Source organism: Dichotomopilus funicola (assembly GCF_033296635.1).
Source record: "Dichotomopilus funicola strain CBS 141.50 unplaced genomic scaffold C8A04scaffold_70, whole genome shotgun sequence".
NCBI lineage: Eukaryota > Fungi > Ascomycota > Sordariomycetes > Sordariales > Chaetomiaceae > Dichotomopilus > Dichotomopilus funicola.
Window position 1 is genome coordinate 125,236 of NW_026944091.1, and position 15,388 is coordinate 140,623.

The following is a 15,388-nucleotide window of genomic DNA, read 5'->3' on the forward strand; positions in this document are numbered from 1 at the left end:
GAGGCGCCTTGGAAAGGTAAGAGTTGAGGATAATCTCCTACTGCTAAATTTACGCCGAGCCAGCGCCGTGGTGTCATCTGAGAAGACGAGGGAGTGAGTCAATAGCGGGATGCCCCCCTCCGCGCCTCTCGTCATTTGGTGTATGCTGGGGAGATCAACCCCGCTGAGCGTCCTCGTCTTGACAGAAGACCATGCCGTTTGGTCATCGTAAAGCGGGCCTAGTGTACGTCAAGCACAACAGCTCTCCCGGGCTTCTAGACGTATCCACCTTCTCACACCGAGCTGCTAGGAACCGAAAATAAACAAATGGCTATCATGAACATGTACGTGTAGTGGACTCTACCTCCGTGGAAAACGCACGAGTGGTAGTTTGTCATCCGCCCGTTCCACAACGTCATGCCTGGAAGAGAAAGGGGATTCGCAAATGCAGCATAAACACAGCATCTGGCTTATCTTTCTGCGAGTCACCGACTTCATCGGGCGACTGCATGGAATCTGCGATCTCTGATTCATGTCTCACTCACAAATGTAGCTAGCCGGGCGGGCAATGGTTGCGCTACCGTGAGTCTTCGCCTCTCGTGTGGGTTCAAACGAACGCTTTGGTCAGTGTGCCCGAGCACTCCCGTCGGCGATTTCGAACTTGCCGAGATATTCTTCTTTCGGCGTGGTCGAGTCTTGGAACAACATGGAACCACAAAGTGGCAGAGGGAACTCCCCTTGATCGTTGATGACCAAGGAGCAGAGATAGCTGTTGGAAGCGGCAGGTGTAGGAACCCCCCCCCCCCCCAGCTTGCGTGTACAACATCGAGTCTGATCGCAGCGAACCGCTGCAGGGGAACGGACGCTGGGTCTCTCGGTCTGAGGGGTCCCCTCTCCCGTGTGCTTTGTGACCGCACTATTCTCTAAAAGGTTTTTCAATTCTCTAATCATTCGTGTCAATTGGATTTCCCGAAGAAAGTGGCGGCTGATAACGCTGCATCGTATCGATTACGCCTCTGAAGAGGTGTGACAGATTGGGGAGAGTAAAGGGGGCATTCCACATCACGCGGTCGCTCTCGCACTGACCCTAGACAATCCTCCTTGGGATGTGGCCGGATTGAGTTTCTTGTTCTCGAAGACGAATGGTAATGCCACAAGACCCACCAGAATCCCTTCTGTGGAAGTAAAGTCTTCCACCAGGGTCCTGGAGGTTTGACGGGCACTACATCCTTTCTACTTCCCGCCTTCCTTAATCGTTAGATCTAGGTTTGATTCCCCGACAGAATCGTAACGGTATACTTTAAGCTTCATAGTGAGGTCGAGGACCTCATCAGAAGTTCCCATAAGGCTGGCGAAGCCCAGTGCCCCCAGGGTCTCCGAAACCCCAACCCTCGAACGGGATAGCGTCAGGAGGTTGTCGAAGAGTGCTCGGAGTGAGGGGCGGACAGTGTAGAAAAATCGCCTATTCGGTAGCCCAGGGGCCCATGCATCCCGGGCTATCCGTCTCAGCGGCGTGATGCGGACACCCAAGAAGATGATCCTGTACTTTGGAAGGAGGTAACAAACTCGAAGTGACCATGTGGTTCGTTGGGGATGACGCCGGCCGGCATCAAGGCCGGCAGTCGGTGGTTGACCGGATGTGGGGATGAGATGAGTTCAAGGAGTCAACTCCGAGTCGGCTAGGTTGCGTTAGAACAGGCCTGGTGTGAACAAGAGGCGAGGTAGTGAGGGGGGGGGTCCAAAAGTGGGAGACGCACCTCTCAGGTTGGAATGCTTCTAAATTTTGGACTAACATGGCGTGCAGGGGCGGGGCAACTGGCGTCTTGGCCGTTCCTGCATTGCTCACTTGTGGCTCTCACCGGTCTCTCCTCCCGAACGACGACGTATCGGGTCTTCCATTTGGGGTGAGATCATCTCTCTAGAATGGGGGGAAAGAGCTGCATTGCTCCTTCCACGTTTTTCACAATCTGCATGATATGTCAAAGGGTTTTCGGAAGACACGGAACGCCACATTGAGACGGGGAAGGCGGTATCCATGAGCCGCAATTTCCGCCCCGGGAGGGAAAGGGTGAACTAAATCAAGGGCTCGCTGTTTCAATCTTTGGCTGGGTGTTGAGAGTTGAGTCTCTATGGCCCCTCATCTCTTTGTCCTAGGGACTCAATGAGCTCCAACGCGTGGTACGTTGTCACTAGGTGGCCTTACGGGCCTCGAGTAAGCACTCTCCGCCACGTTTCTCATGCAGAAACTGGAAGTTCATGTTCGGCAAGCAAGCCATCATAGGGCTCCTGCAAGCTTGGGCCACTGCAGTTCGTGGTGTTTTAGTCTACCGCCCCACTTCGTCAACCCCTCATCCCCACTCTCTTGTCACCAGGGACCTGGCACGGGAGACATGGGCCGGTTGTTTGTTTGTTAACGGCAACGACTTGCGCCGTGCGTTATGACTTGAGGGGAACTCAGCCGGGCCTACAATACACCGACTATTTCATCTATTTAGCGTTGATTTTTTGGAGGATGGAACTAGTGCCGTCACTAACCCGTTTCCGTGAGAGTTCAACGGTCCAAATCGTCGGCCGCAAGTCGGAAGATTTGGGATCGGGGCCACCCACATGCACACCCCACTCCCTTTTCTCCGTGAGGACTTCCGATCGATGCTGCACTGCCGCGGAAGTCGGAAATTTTGCCATGAAACTCACGATGTCTGGGAGGAGGAGTCGGTAGCGCAGGCGAGGCTGACGACTACCAACATCAAACAACAGCCTCCAGTTACGGAATCAACTGTTGAGAATGGGGTGTTTGCGAATAACTAACTTAATGCTAGAACTCCATAATCCAACCTTGCCCGGAGCGGCAGACGACGCTGATCCCGTACGGTGCGGCGCTCGGTAAGGGCTCCGGGATTATCTCTTTTCTTGCCTGCCGCCGTCGGTTGACGAGCCGAACTCCGGGAGGAATGTTGTATTTCGCGCATGGGGATGACTTCCCGTGTAAGAAGGGGCTCATGGGTACTGCAACTGGGTTCGTTTCGCGGGAACCTCGTCGCGAGATGGGATGTCTACATAGTAGTCTTTGGTACCCTCTTTCGGCACAGCAGAGTTTGGTGCCTTTTGCAATATCGGGGGCATGAGGCTTGCAGCAGACCACTCGGCGACATTTCCGAATCAAGAAACATCCCACGAATCACAAGCCACAGGCGGCCGCGCAAACGGTCGAGATGTCTGTGCGTTCAACCTCGCTCGGCTGGATTCCGAGTTCCGAAGAGGACCCATTTCCTCATGGCTGACGGAATTTCGTTGGGCGGACATCAATCCTTTGCAAGGGTCTTGGTCGAGACCATCGCTTGTTGTTGACCAGGTTGCGGAAGTCAGATCATGCCCAAGCGATCTGAAATGCTGCTGGGTGGTGTTTTGCTGACGAATGGCCATGTCAGGTGGGTACGGTACCGGTGGAGGGCGGGACAGCCTGGTTGTGATTTGCGGGGTCTGCCCAAGGCCGGTGAGCAGGTATGAGGAGCCGTAACGGTCGGGTACCCAGTTAAACACAAGAAACTAAATTCCCCTTCATTCGGCGAATAGCCACAACAAAGCTTTCCTCTCTCGATTGTACCTGTATAGTGTTGTCATGGAATAATGGCGTGTGCGGTGAAAGCGGTTCGGCGTCCGTTGGCTGTCGGAGTGGGGGCCGTGAACGGCTGGTCTGTGTCCGCCGTCCCGCACCCCCTTGCTGAAAATATTGGGTGCTCCACAATTTCCTACCGGATCGTCGCGGGATCGGTTCAAAGACCGTTACGGGAACCCAGAGGTGTCTCGAAGAGAAGAAAAGCAATTGACCAACTCAATGTAACTAAACCATATGGTAGAAGCTGCCATTTGCAGCTACCGGGCAGGATATAATGATGTAGACGCTCGGACTGTTGTTGTTATTGAAGACTGACCGTCTTCGTGAAGAGGGGGAGGGGAAAAGGTGGGTGAAAATGTTTCTGTTTCGACCTCGTTTCAGATCAAGTGATGCGGATTCCCGCAGTTCATTGGCTGGCGAGACAGCCGGGACAAGATCCTGAAGAATTCCGATTTGCGAAAGAATAACTTCCCACGTGGACCACGTTTTATCCCTGCAACAGTGGGCTCTGGGCTGGTCATGGGCGGGGCTGGTCATGAGGAGACGATAATGAACGAAAGGAGAAGCATCTCTCTCCTCTTTCCACTCTTTATCGAGTAGGGGACATTGTTAGGATAGACCAAGAATGGTTGGGTAAATCGGAACCCCCCGCAAAAGTAACGCCACGGCGCTAGGTATTTTGGGAATTGATACTCATCGAGGAGGACAAATGAAGGCACCCAGATGAAGACGCAGCACGGCACAAGGTCGCTGACAAGTCAGGATCAGATAACATGAAACTGGACGGTACATACCTAGATTCCGAGATCTACCCCCATCAAGCCTCAGTGGTTACATGAAAACCTAGGGGAAGCGGCAAGCGATGAATCCCATCCATTGGCTTCATATTGCTTTTGGCCATGCTGCCGATACGCAGGAGCGCAAGCGAAGCGTCGCCGCGAGTTGGAAGTGGAATGAGAAACGGCCCGCTTAAGGGTTCGCGTCCCGGATCGGCCGCACCACCATTTAATACGGACGCTATCGATTGGCTCATTCTTTGGAGCTTAACGGGATCGAAATGTGTCGAGGGGAGGATGCACATGTCGGGACGGCCTGGCTTACACTGCTGGGTGGTTTTGATATCTCGTCACATCCGGTGCGCGAATCCATTTTCTTTGTCAATTTGTCAATTCGTCGAAAGCTATGCATCGGAATTCATGGGTTCCAGCCCCTGGTGCATATGCTTGATGACGGGATGAATAAGGTGCCATCAAAGCGCCGGTAGTGCTAGGGTATTGCGGACGTTGGCGAGGGGCTTGGTCTGCAGCTGCCGCAAATGATCACCAACGGCATTCTGAGTCCTTGGGCTAGAACATAATCAGTGTAGAGTGGACGAGTCGGGGTTGTGAATGTGTCAGGTATTGGAAATCTGAAGGACACTAAATGAGTTGACACTCCTACCCTTATCCAGTCAAGCGTGCGACCCCGCGTCAGACCCTTCCCGTCCTGCGACGGCCCTTGACTGCAGTCCCCCGCGGGGGAGGACCACGAGGTAGTCGGTTGTGCAACCACCATTGTGACCTACGATGCCCAAAAGAGACATTGGGGTCGCCCTCTTCGAGCCAAGTGTTCGTTCCTGGGCAACCTACCTAGCTGCAAGAGCGGCAGCGACGTCGAACTGGCTGTCCCTTTGCTTGATTTTCCCGCGCTGCCCCGCGCTGCACGGGCGGAAACGTAGTACCGGAGCTGTCGCATGCAGTCCTAGTTGCTGAAGTGGCGTTTTCTGGGCACATCTTCGCCCCTGCTGGCAGCTGGTCAAGATTGAGGTGCGAGAGGTTGAGAGGAGTTGACGAGTTGATACTCTGAGAGTCTGAGTTGGTGTTGAAATCTGGGAAGCGGGGTATTTTTGGGCCTGCCTTTGTTGAGCATGGCGGGAGAACCTCCCGTCGGGCCCCTCGTGGTTGCGCACGGACATGCGTGGGATCTTGGCGGAGTTTTTTCCGATCTCGAATGCTGGTTCCTTCTTTCCGCAGCTCCTGTGGATCGGCTCGAATGCTCTCGAAGCGCTGAACTGCCGGAGCTCTCCACCGATTGATCTGCACAACATAGGACATTGTAGTTATCGTCATGGGAAGCTCAGATTCAGAGGCACGTTTAGCCGCACTTATCGTTTCAAAGCTACCGTAGCCGTGAGAAAATCTTATCGATTGCGCGGCATGGAGGAGGACGCTTGAACTGCGCGGTGGAGGGTCCGAATAGGGGACAGCTTGTCCCGAACACCACGGCCTTCTCCAACTCTGGTTCGCATGTACTACGAGCCGTGTTCGCATTTAGGTTTGCCACACGCGAGTTTTCAGGCCTCTCATGGCCCTTTTTGGATCGCAGCAATGAACATCTCGGCATGGGCTCGATCCCGTCCGGCACGCACCCCAGATTTTGCAACCTTCAACGGCCAAGGTTCTCGATGCTTAAGCGGCTGGAATGCAGTTCTTGCGCTTCCCCATCCGCAGCGAGCAGCAGCACACTTGGCCAGGTGACTCCTACCTCACTTACAGGCAACCAAAGTTAGGGAGAGGACCAGCCCAATGTCACGACGGTTCCAGACCGCGCACAACAACTGGCTCGGCTGAGCAAGGCTTGGGTCGAGCCTGACGAGCCTGGTTGAGTGCGGCGCACGCCCCTTTCGTTAGTATTCGCCCACGTTCTCCCAGCATAGTACGGTTGGTACCGCGAGCAACTCACATTGCGGCCGACCCGGTGCGCCTGCTGACGCTGCGGTCCCTTCGACAAGCCGAGCCGTCCCGCATCCCAGGGTTGAGATGCTTCCAATGGGAATGAGATTTACCCCAGACTTTTCATGCAAATCTTCATCCAGCCACCCCGCGGTCTCAACAGCGCCACAATAGCATTGGAGGAACCACCCGCCTCGGCGTCCTGGTAACGCAACCTTCCTCGTCGCATCTGTCAACCCATGGCCGAAAAGGAGGACAGAAAGAGTCTCTCTCAGTGGTGCCAGTTTGCTCAACGAGAGTTGGTCGAGGGGGCATGCGGACGGGTGAGCAGAGACGGGAGGGAACACGCACTTCCGCTGTTGAGGTCCGCCGCAAATACCCTTCCCAACCCTCGCTGCTCCTCCCAAGGACTCGAATCTGGGGAATCCCTGGCATCTGCAGCAAGACGGGCTGATCAGGCAAAGAAAATGGCGGATCATGGGCATCTGTGGCTTCAGTTGTTTCATTCCGAACCAAGCAAACAGCCAGGCCGGCATTGACCGCTCGTCGCGGTTCCGGGTTGAAGCTCCTGGCCACTCCCAGAACCGTTCGCTACCCGGAACCCGAATCGCCAGCGAGACACATCTTTTTGGATGCGGCTTCCGAAGGAAAGGTTTCTTATTTTCTGTGCAACGTTTTGCTGAATATTTCTTCTGTTGTCTCAAATGCAGTCGTTCGCTCGATATTTCTCCGAAAAATCTCCACTTCATGACGTCTGCACGACCCCAGGGCTCGGGGCCACTCGAATGTGCAGCAGCCAAGGAAAATTTTCATGTTCAAGCAGAGAAAAGACCCTGTTGATCGCTGCAGAAGAAGTATGCGATACCTTCATATCCGTTACGGCATTCAATCCTTTGAAGCGAGGAGCTTGGCTTGTTCAAATCAGACGGCGGCAGGCAATTCAGAGATGCTTGTCAGAGCCGTCGACTGCCATTGGTGAGATGTTTACCGGCCCACTCAGTCGAGATTGGTTTCTTGTCACCTCGCAGTCTCTGCCCGTTTTGTTGATGAGTCCGCCAAAGTGCCGTGAGGGACTTCCAACGCTGGCTGTGTGCTGACCCGTCGCTGTGTAATCATTGCCATTCAGCACATTTCATCCATTTCCCCAACACTAGTGTAGTGTGCCGGAGAAGGCATGAGAACGGTTAACGGCAACAGCCCGCCTGGAGGTGTCGTGATTTGAATAAAAACATCTCAGCCTTTTTGAGTTAGTTACGTGATTAGGAACGCCTCTCGCCGTCGGTGGTGGTGGTGGCTGTACGGAAGGGTTGTTGTGGCTGATATCGACACCCGCCTCGTGGCCTTGCGACTAGTGTAGTGTGAAATAGAAGATAAAATATGACGATCGGTATAAGCTGGTAAAACAACAATGGCTCTTTCCGGCAGAAATTTCTGACCTCCATGCGTGAGGTCAACCGGGTGAAGCGGCTCGGTACGGGAAGCGGAAACGGAATAACCCCTGCTGCTGCTACTCTTGACTTGGACGGCGATCGTGCTACAAGAAAAACCTTTGGGGCGCGTCAAAGCACCGGGTAAGAGCCCGCCCCCCACCGGCTTTTTTGTCCATAAGGGCTGGCTCTTGTCATTCCTCTCCCGCCCCTCAAGGCTTCTTGTCTTGTGCCCTGCCCTCCCTCTCTCAACGCCAGAATGGAATTGTTTCTTCTTCCGCAAGCCGGTGGCGGGTCATCGGCCTCCCGCAGCAGCGGGGTAAAAGTATCCAAGCATTATCCCTTGGGGTTGGAGAACAACAAAGAATCCAGTCAACAACAAGGGTCAGGCTAAAGCCAGCATCCATCAGGCCGCTTCGGAACGCGCCCTGGCATGATGCAGCTCGTTGCCCATACGTCCAAAACTCCTGTTCGATGTGGTGGCTGACGGCTTCGTTGTTTTCGGAGAGTTAGTTTCTCTCGACGCCACAACATCAACAGGGTCTTTCTTGATTCGGATAGCTGCCGGCGACCAAGCCGGCGGAACGAGGTATGAGACATTGTGTATCCCAAGCATCGGAAACACACACACTCGCATCGATCTCATCGCAGCTGAATGATGCTGCCTTCTGCTCTTTTTTTTCAATCCCTACTGGCGCCGGCAATTGGATGATGGCTCCGGGTACCGCACCTTAGAATGAGGACTCAGCCCGAGAAATGGGAGTCAAGGGTTGGCTGCGATTGCTGCGTATGTTGCACCATCACCGCAGCCATTCCCCTTTTTCTTGTCTTCGTATTGTTAGTGGATGCTGGGCCATGCTGGACCGCTGCAGGGTGTTCGATTGCCTTCACAACTGGAACACAGAGAAATGGAGCTATCGGCCGCCGCATCGATCTCTTCATGCGCGTAATATCACTCACCAAGGCGCGATCTCTCGTCTGCGACGGTATCAACTAATAGCACTAGAGGGCCTCCATGGAAGTGGAACGGGAAACGCACCCACCCAGCCAGAATGAAGAGATTAATTAGTGTGACGACGTGAACGCCTTGATCCACCGGAAAGAGCCTACCGATGGCGCCGGGAAGGTGCGACCGAACTCATTACTCATGAGACGGTGGCTTCCTTTCCGCTCCTACCTCATGCTGTTATCAAGATCCACTTTCCACCGGAATTTGTCTTTCGATCGATGGGTTTCGGCTAACACTCTCCGGCCATGCGTGGCTTTTAGGTTGCGGCTCGGCCGTTGGGGTTTGCGCCGTGGCCTATTTTAGTTCTCATTTCACCTATTTTTCTTTTCTTTCCCAGCACCACGGGCCGTTGTCTCGCAGCCTCCGATCTTTCCATAGGTTGCTCGGCTTTGGCTTCACGGCCTTGCCCGCAGAGCTCTCGCCTGGGCAGCAGCTCGCTTCCCATCTCGCGGGGAACGCCCACCCCAGGCTCACCAGCGGCACACCCCGGACGGCCGGTCTGGGACCCCTTGTCTTCGAGGGTCGTCTCGAGGCCGGATGGGCTGCGGCCTGTCCAAGCAGGGGTTGGATGTCCTCTTCGGGACCCCGGTCGGTACCTGGCAAGCTGGGATATCGCAGGTGGGGCCCTGCGTGCAAGTGCCATCTCAAGTCCGTGCGGCAGCAGTTTGGCCGCAAAGGGAGGAGGACACAACCAGATTTCGATGGGGGTCCCACCCGACTGAGGGGGAAAGAGCAACCCCCCCTGATGAAGCAGTTGCCCATCGGGCATCGGCCCATCGACTGAGCAGCCTTTTGGGAGGAAGGGAATTGAGACAGGGACACAGGAGAGGGTGTTGCGTCCCGCATGTCTCGCTCGCATTTGCCCGGCGTTGAACAACGGCAATGGCTTTCTGGGTTGCTCTTTCTTGCCTGAGCTGCGTGTCCTGTGGAAGGGACGACCTAGCCCAAATCCCTCCCCTTCTGGGATTTCTAGGGTTGTGCTCTTTCCCGCTCGTCCCAGTGCGGTATGTCTCCTTTCCTCACCACCCACATCAGCTAGCCATCGCCCGCCGCCGGCAAGCCGTCCCGTTCCCGTTCCCCAATTCATCCAAAAACACCGCGTTTTGAGCTTGCCCCTGGAGCGGGAAGGGAAGTTATATTCCCTCTGTGTTATGCCAAGCCAAGAAACGTTTATGTCCTTCCCGAACTCCTACGGCTCAAGTGACCCCGTGACGAGGAGATCGAGTGGAGGTGAAGTGTTCGAGAGCAGGCCGAAACTCTTAATTCTACGGTTCAGTACTGAACAGACAATTTTCAAAGGAACTCGTTAGCTGCATCTTTGGGGCTGCAGGGAATGGTAACCGTTTCCTTCCGCATGTTCCTGGCTGTCTTTTTGCCGATCATGGCTGCTGGTAGGTTGCTGTTTCGAGAAAAGGCTCGGATAAAATGAGAAAATAGAGAAAAGAGAAAAAGACGGGGCCGGTGGAGGGGGGGTGGGTGTTCACACTCCCCCCAGTCCGCCGAGTCGAGCGGCCTCGTTGATAGATTCTACACCTCCAGACCACTAACTAGTTCACCACGGCCAGTTGATTGCCTGCAATATGTTACAGCGCAACGTGGACGTGCTTCTTCAAAGAATAATTCTCAACACAACGTTCTCCCATACTGTTGCGGCTTAAAGCAGCGCCTTACCTTTTCGAGCAGGACACTTGTTGCCGAAGATTAGTTTGCAAAACTACGTAGTCTACCAACGCTGGTCGCCCTCGTGAGCACCTAGCGCGGCTGAGATCCTACACTCAGACGAGGAACATACAGGGACGCTGGAATCGTGTGACTCCCGCATAATTCGCCTCCCTACTCCCCGTCTTCCTACGACGTGCCCAGGCACAAAAGCTTTCCAGCGAGAACAAGGTTCAACTTCTTAAATCCAATATAAGTACCTTCTTTTGCGCCGGTGTTGCTCTACGAGGTCAGCCGCTCAGCCCCAAAGAGGACATCATCTCAGAACACAGAGCCACCACCGCAGCTCGAGGAAGCCCCCGGTAGATAGTCATTGACAACAACACTGGTTTGGAAGGAGAGTTACTCTCAACAAACTTACTAGGAGTGTGCTCGGGGCACCTCGTTCTTTGCCCACCGCCGCGATCCACCCAAGGTTGCAATACTTGTAGGAGAACACCACAGCCTGCAAAACGGGAGCCCAGACCGCACCGCATCATCTGCAACTCGATTCACCTGGTTCCATTGCCGCATCCCGTATCAGTCTCTTCCCTCTTCTCCACACCGCACCTGGCGACTAGCCGAGCGAGGATCACGACACCGAAGTTGCGCTGTGCCGCTTCGTCCATCTAGTACTGTGTACTCGGTAGCTTCATTGGAGTCGCAGGGTTCTCATATCCCTGCGCCCACGAGAAACAGCAAGCGACAACCATCATTGGCGTTGTCCGGTTCGCCGTGGTCGCTCGATCATATCGGCGGGTGGGCGGGATCGCAACCGCCCCTTCTCCTCCGCTCTTCGTTTGATCCAACGCTTGCACTTAAGACGTGAAGGTGTTGTTGGTCTTCCGTGAGCCTCGATATCCAGGAGCCATTCGCCACAGCACCGGGCCGAGAACGTTGACCACCAGCTTCTCCCCGCTGTCTCGGCCAATATCGGGTTCTCTGCTTCCGCAAGAAGCAACGGCTAGGCCTTCCAAGTTCCGACCGGAATCAAGGTCATCCTTTACTGCTTGGGTTCGACTGCAACTGCAGGAACCCGGCAGTTCATGATTGTTGGCAGGTCCAAGCCCAGTCTGCACGAGGTTGCCCTTTCTCGTTCCTTCCTTCTTGGACTGGCAGAAGGTATCAGCGCAAAGCCCTGGGCGGGCCGCGACATCCATCCCACTTGAAGCCAACCGACGAACGAAGGAAAGCTCCGAAAGTTGGAGAAACGCACACGCCTTGTTGACGAACTTCAAGCCGGCTTTTTGCACCCCTTCTCGCCATCTCGTTCGGCAATCAACGACGGTGTGTCCTTGTCGAGGGACGTGCAAATCCCTACCCCCTCTTTCCCTCCCGGGCACTTGCAACGAACTGCGTCGAGGCACGGGCAGCAGAGTTCAAAGCAAACCCCTCGCGTCGAGGATCTGCGGAGTGGAGGGTGTGCGTCCCGCTCGTGGCACACCCCCCGTCTGAAACGCCCGGACTCGACGTCTGGACTTCCAGCCCTCCGGACTAAAAAATTTAGCCCCGCGACCTCGACTCCTGCAGCACTAGCGCGACGCCGGGGCCACAGAAGGTACGAAGTGACTTGCTTGCATCTTCTGGCTCGGCCCTTGGCCGTGCCCTTGCTTCCGTTGCCGTCATTCTAGTCTCACCCCATCCCGGTCAAGGCTCGTGGTCCCAAGTTCCCTGTCAGTCTTTGAGCATCACCTCGTCTGAATCCTTAAGACCGGGACTCCCGCCCACCTTTTCGTCACTATTCGTCGCGAACAGCCTCGTGTTTTGTCACTTTTGTTTATACGCGCCAGTACAGTTCATCCACGCTGATTGCTGGTGATAACGGTATCCATAATCAATAGGACATACTTTTTTCGGACCCCTTTACCCACAACACACCAAATACGTCGCCGTGTGTCGGGTTGCTTTCGACATCTCGATTTTGCTGACGTCGGAAGACTTTGCACACATAAAAGAGGCCCTCGCGCCCATCCTTCGACTTCAGTTTCGAGCCAAGATTGGTTTCCCCCGGCGCTTCAGAGGAACGACACCGGCAACCTTGATAATCTGGTCGCATTAAAAAAGATTACGCTCGGGCATGCCCTCCGAACCAGGGTATTGTCTGCTCACGAACGGTTTTTCCCCCACGGACTGGCGAAGCTCACGGCCCTGTCCAAGTTCGCCGGGGTAAACGGTCGTTCGCCGTATACTGAGGCGAATATCGCCGCTTGGTCCCCCCTGCTTCGCCAGCTCACCAGCTCGCCAGCCTTTCAAGCTCTATCCCCACACGCCCCGCGCTCTCCAAAGGCGAACTAGCGAGACTGTTGTTATTAAATAAGAAGGTGGTCTCAAGCCGCCCTCGAGCCGCCCTCGTGCGCGAGGAAACTTAACAAGGTCAACTCGCCCACAAACCATAACAGAATGGAAGTTATGGAAATACTCGACAACGAACCGACCGCTGCCCGCGCCTTTCAGTGCGACTGGGACGGCTGTTCCAAAGTGCGTATTTTCGTCCCATCGAGGCAATCCGCCACCGTGACGCAGCTAGTGAGCTGACCCATCACCTGCTAGGGCTTCAACCGAAAGTCTGATTTGCAAAGACATTACCGGATACACACCAACGAGCGACCGTATAAGTGCACTTTCGAGGCATGCGGAAAGAGCTTCATCCAGAGGAGTGCCTTGACTGTCCATACCCGCACCCACACTGGTGAAAAGCCGCACCACTGCCACCACGAAGGATGTGGGAAGCAATTCTCAGATGTACGGCCTTGCCTTTGGAACAACCTCCCTACTTCCCAGACTTTCAGTTGCTGACTTCAACACTAGTCCTCCAGCCTGGCGAGGCATCGCCGGATTCACACAGGGAAGCGCCCCTACATGTGCAATCACCATGGATGCTCCAAGAGGTACGTTCATGCACTTGCTCTACTGAAGCTCAAGCCTGGCACTAACCGCGGCACACCGCCTCTCGAACAGCTTCTGTCGTAAAACCACGATGGTCAAGCACTACAAGCGAACACACCAACGAGGCTATCATTCCACGGGGTCCGACTCCGACGGCGGAAGTGAGAGCGCGCCCCCCACGCCCGAGAGTCCTAACGCCATGCCGTGGCAGCCACACCCGCCACCCATCATGGGCCATCACGCAGGCCACCAAGCTCAACGGGCGGCTGCGTTTGCCAACCTTGGCCAGCAAATGGGTGCCTATGACATGACGCAGCAGTACAACGGCCACCGACCCAGCATCTCGTCTAACGGGGGGGGCGAGTACAACGGGCCTGCCGGTCTTGGCCAAACGCAGCTCCATGCCCAGCAACACCCGGGGATGCAGATGCTGCAGCGGACAGGAAATATTCCGCACCATAATTACTTCATTACGGAAGAGAATAACCCGGCGGTTGCCACGATGAACGCCAATCAGCGCACAGCCGTCCACCATCAACAATACCAGCAAATTCCTCGGCAGGGCGTCGGCCGGCTCCCACTCAACATCCCATACCAAGGCAACGCGGAGTTGGGGTTGCCGCACCACAACCCAGACGGCTTCCCACCTGCGGCAACACGAAGCCCGCAGGAGGGTGGTGGGTTTTACACCCATGTACCACCGGGACAAGACTCGACCTTCGCGCTGCACGCCGCAAGCCCAGTGACCCAGCAGGCGACGCAGATGATGCCATTCCCGGGTCAGGTGCCCTCCCCTCAAGCTGCGGCCGGCACTATCATGGCCCACGCAGCACCGCAACAAGCTGCGCCAGAGCAGCAACCGCAGCAACAGCAGCAGCAGAGGCAGCAGCAGCGGGCCCAGACTGCCCAGCAACAACAGCAGCAGCCACAACAGCACCAGCAGCAGGCGCAGCAGCAACAGGCGGCGGCCCCTCAGCAGTGGTATGACGCTGCGCAGTACCAGCCTCCTCTTGATGTGGCGGTACCGACTATCGGGACGATGCCGGCATACGGCATAGGTGGCAGCTTTGATCCATGGGGCGACGCTAAGATCGAGTTCGACGACCCGACTATGCAGCTGCCCAGCGCCCGTGTGGATAACATGTGAGGAGTTCACATGTGATCGGACCGCCCAAAAGGTCAGGAGATGGGTTGGTTGTGGATACCGCCCCCACGCGTTCTGTGGCCTAGGCCTCGATACCTGGGCCCAAGCTCGAGCTCGACCCCCGCACCATCGAAAGATACAAAAGCCGCCAAACTTGATACCTTTGGCATTTGCTTCTGCGCCTTGTCCTGTTGACAAAACAACGCATTCTGGAGATGCCCCGTGAGCGCGGCACGCGTGGCACGCGCATGCTGTCGACCTTGGCTATCGAGTGGAATGTCGTCGTCGTCTATGGAACATCGGCGTCGAATCAGTCGTGGTGTTGTGGCGTCATGGCGTCGTCGTCGTAGCCCTCTGGGCTGGGCTGGGTTTGTGAACTACGCCCATCGATTTTCGTGACCGCTAGCTCATCACGCTGGCCGTTACTCCCCACTTTCTCCCTCGGTGTCCCCCCCGCTTTTCTTTTTCTTTCCTCACCGAGTTAGTTTCTGTTCTGTGTATGATTAGTCATGTTTTTTTCTTTGTTTTCCCCACACCCTCCTTTTCATCCTAATGTCAGTGTCATGTTTCATGTTATGCCGTACTGTTATCATGTCTGGTATTCCTTGTTTTCGGGTTTGTCTTGCATCGGTTTATCGGTTCGGGGGCTTTCGTGATCGTTAACTGGTAATGATTAAGGTAGTTCGGGAAGTTGATGGGTTTCGGGGGGCACTGTCAGATAGGGTTACGGGTGGTCGATCGTTGGCGTACGGCGGGAGGTCGATGGGACGGACGTGGACGGCCAAAGGGAAAAGAGAGGAGGATGGGACAGGAACCCCAGCGGCCAATGGCATACAGGCAGGCAGGCAATCAGCGCCCATAAAAGCGGGATACCCGTTCTTCTTTCATTTTCTCCTGAACAAACAATCCAGACCAAAA

At 55.3% G+C, this 15,388-nt stretch overlaps 1 protein-coding gene across 1 annotated transcript; it reads left to right on the forward strand.

Moving 5' to 3' along the window:
- Nucleotides 1-12,840: 12,840 nt before the first annotated feature.
- C8A04DRAFT_31677 (uncharacterized protein) lies at nucleotides 12,841-14,473 on the forward strand (the record flags this gene model as incomplete). Its single annotated transcript, XM_062781834.1, has 4 exons — nucleotides 12,841-12,918; nucleotides 12,991-13,182; nucleotides 13,249-13,328; nucleotides 13,399-14,473. 4 exons carry the CDS (start codon nucleotides 12,841-12,843, stop codon nucleotides 14,471-14,473), a joined length of 1,425 nt encoding a protein of 474 aa, XP_062634176.1.
- Between the last annotated feature and the right edge of the window lie 915 nt (nucleotides 14,474-15,388).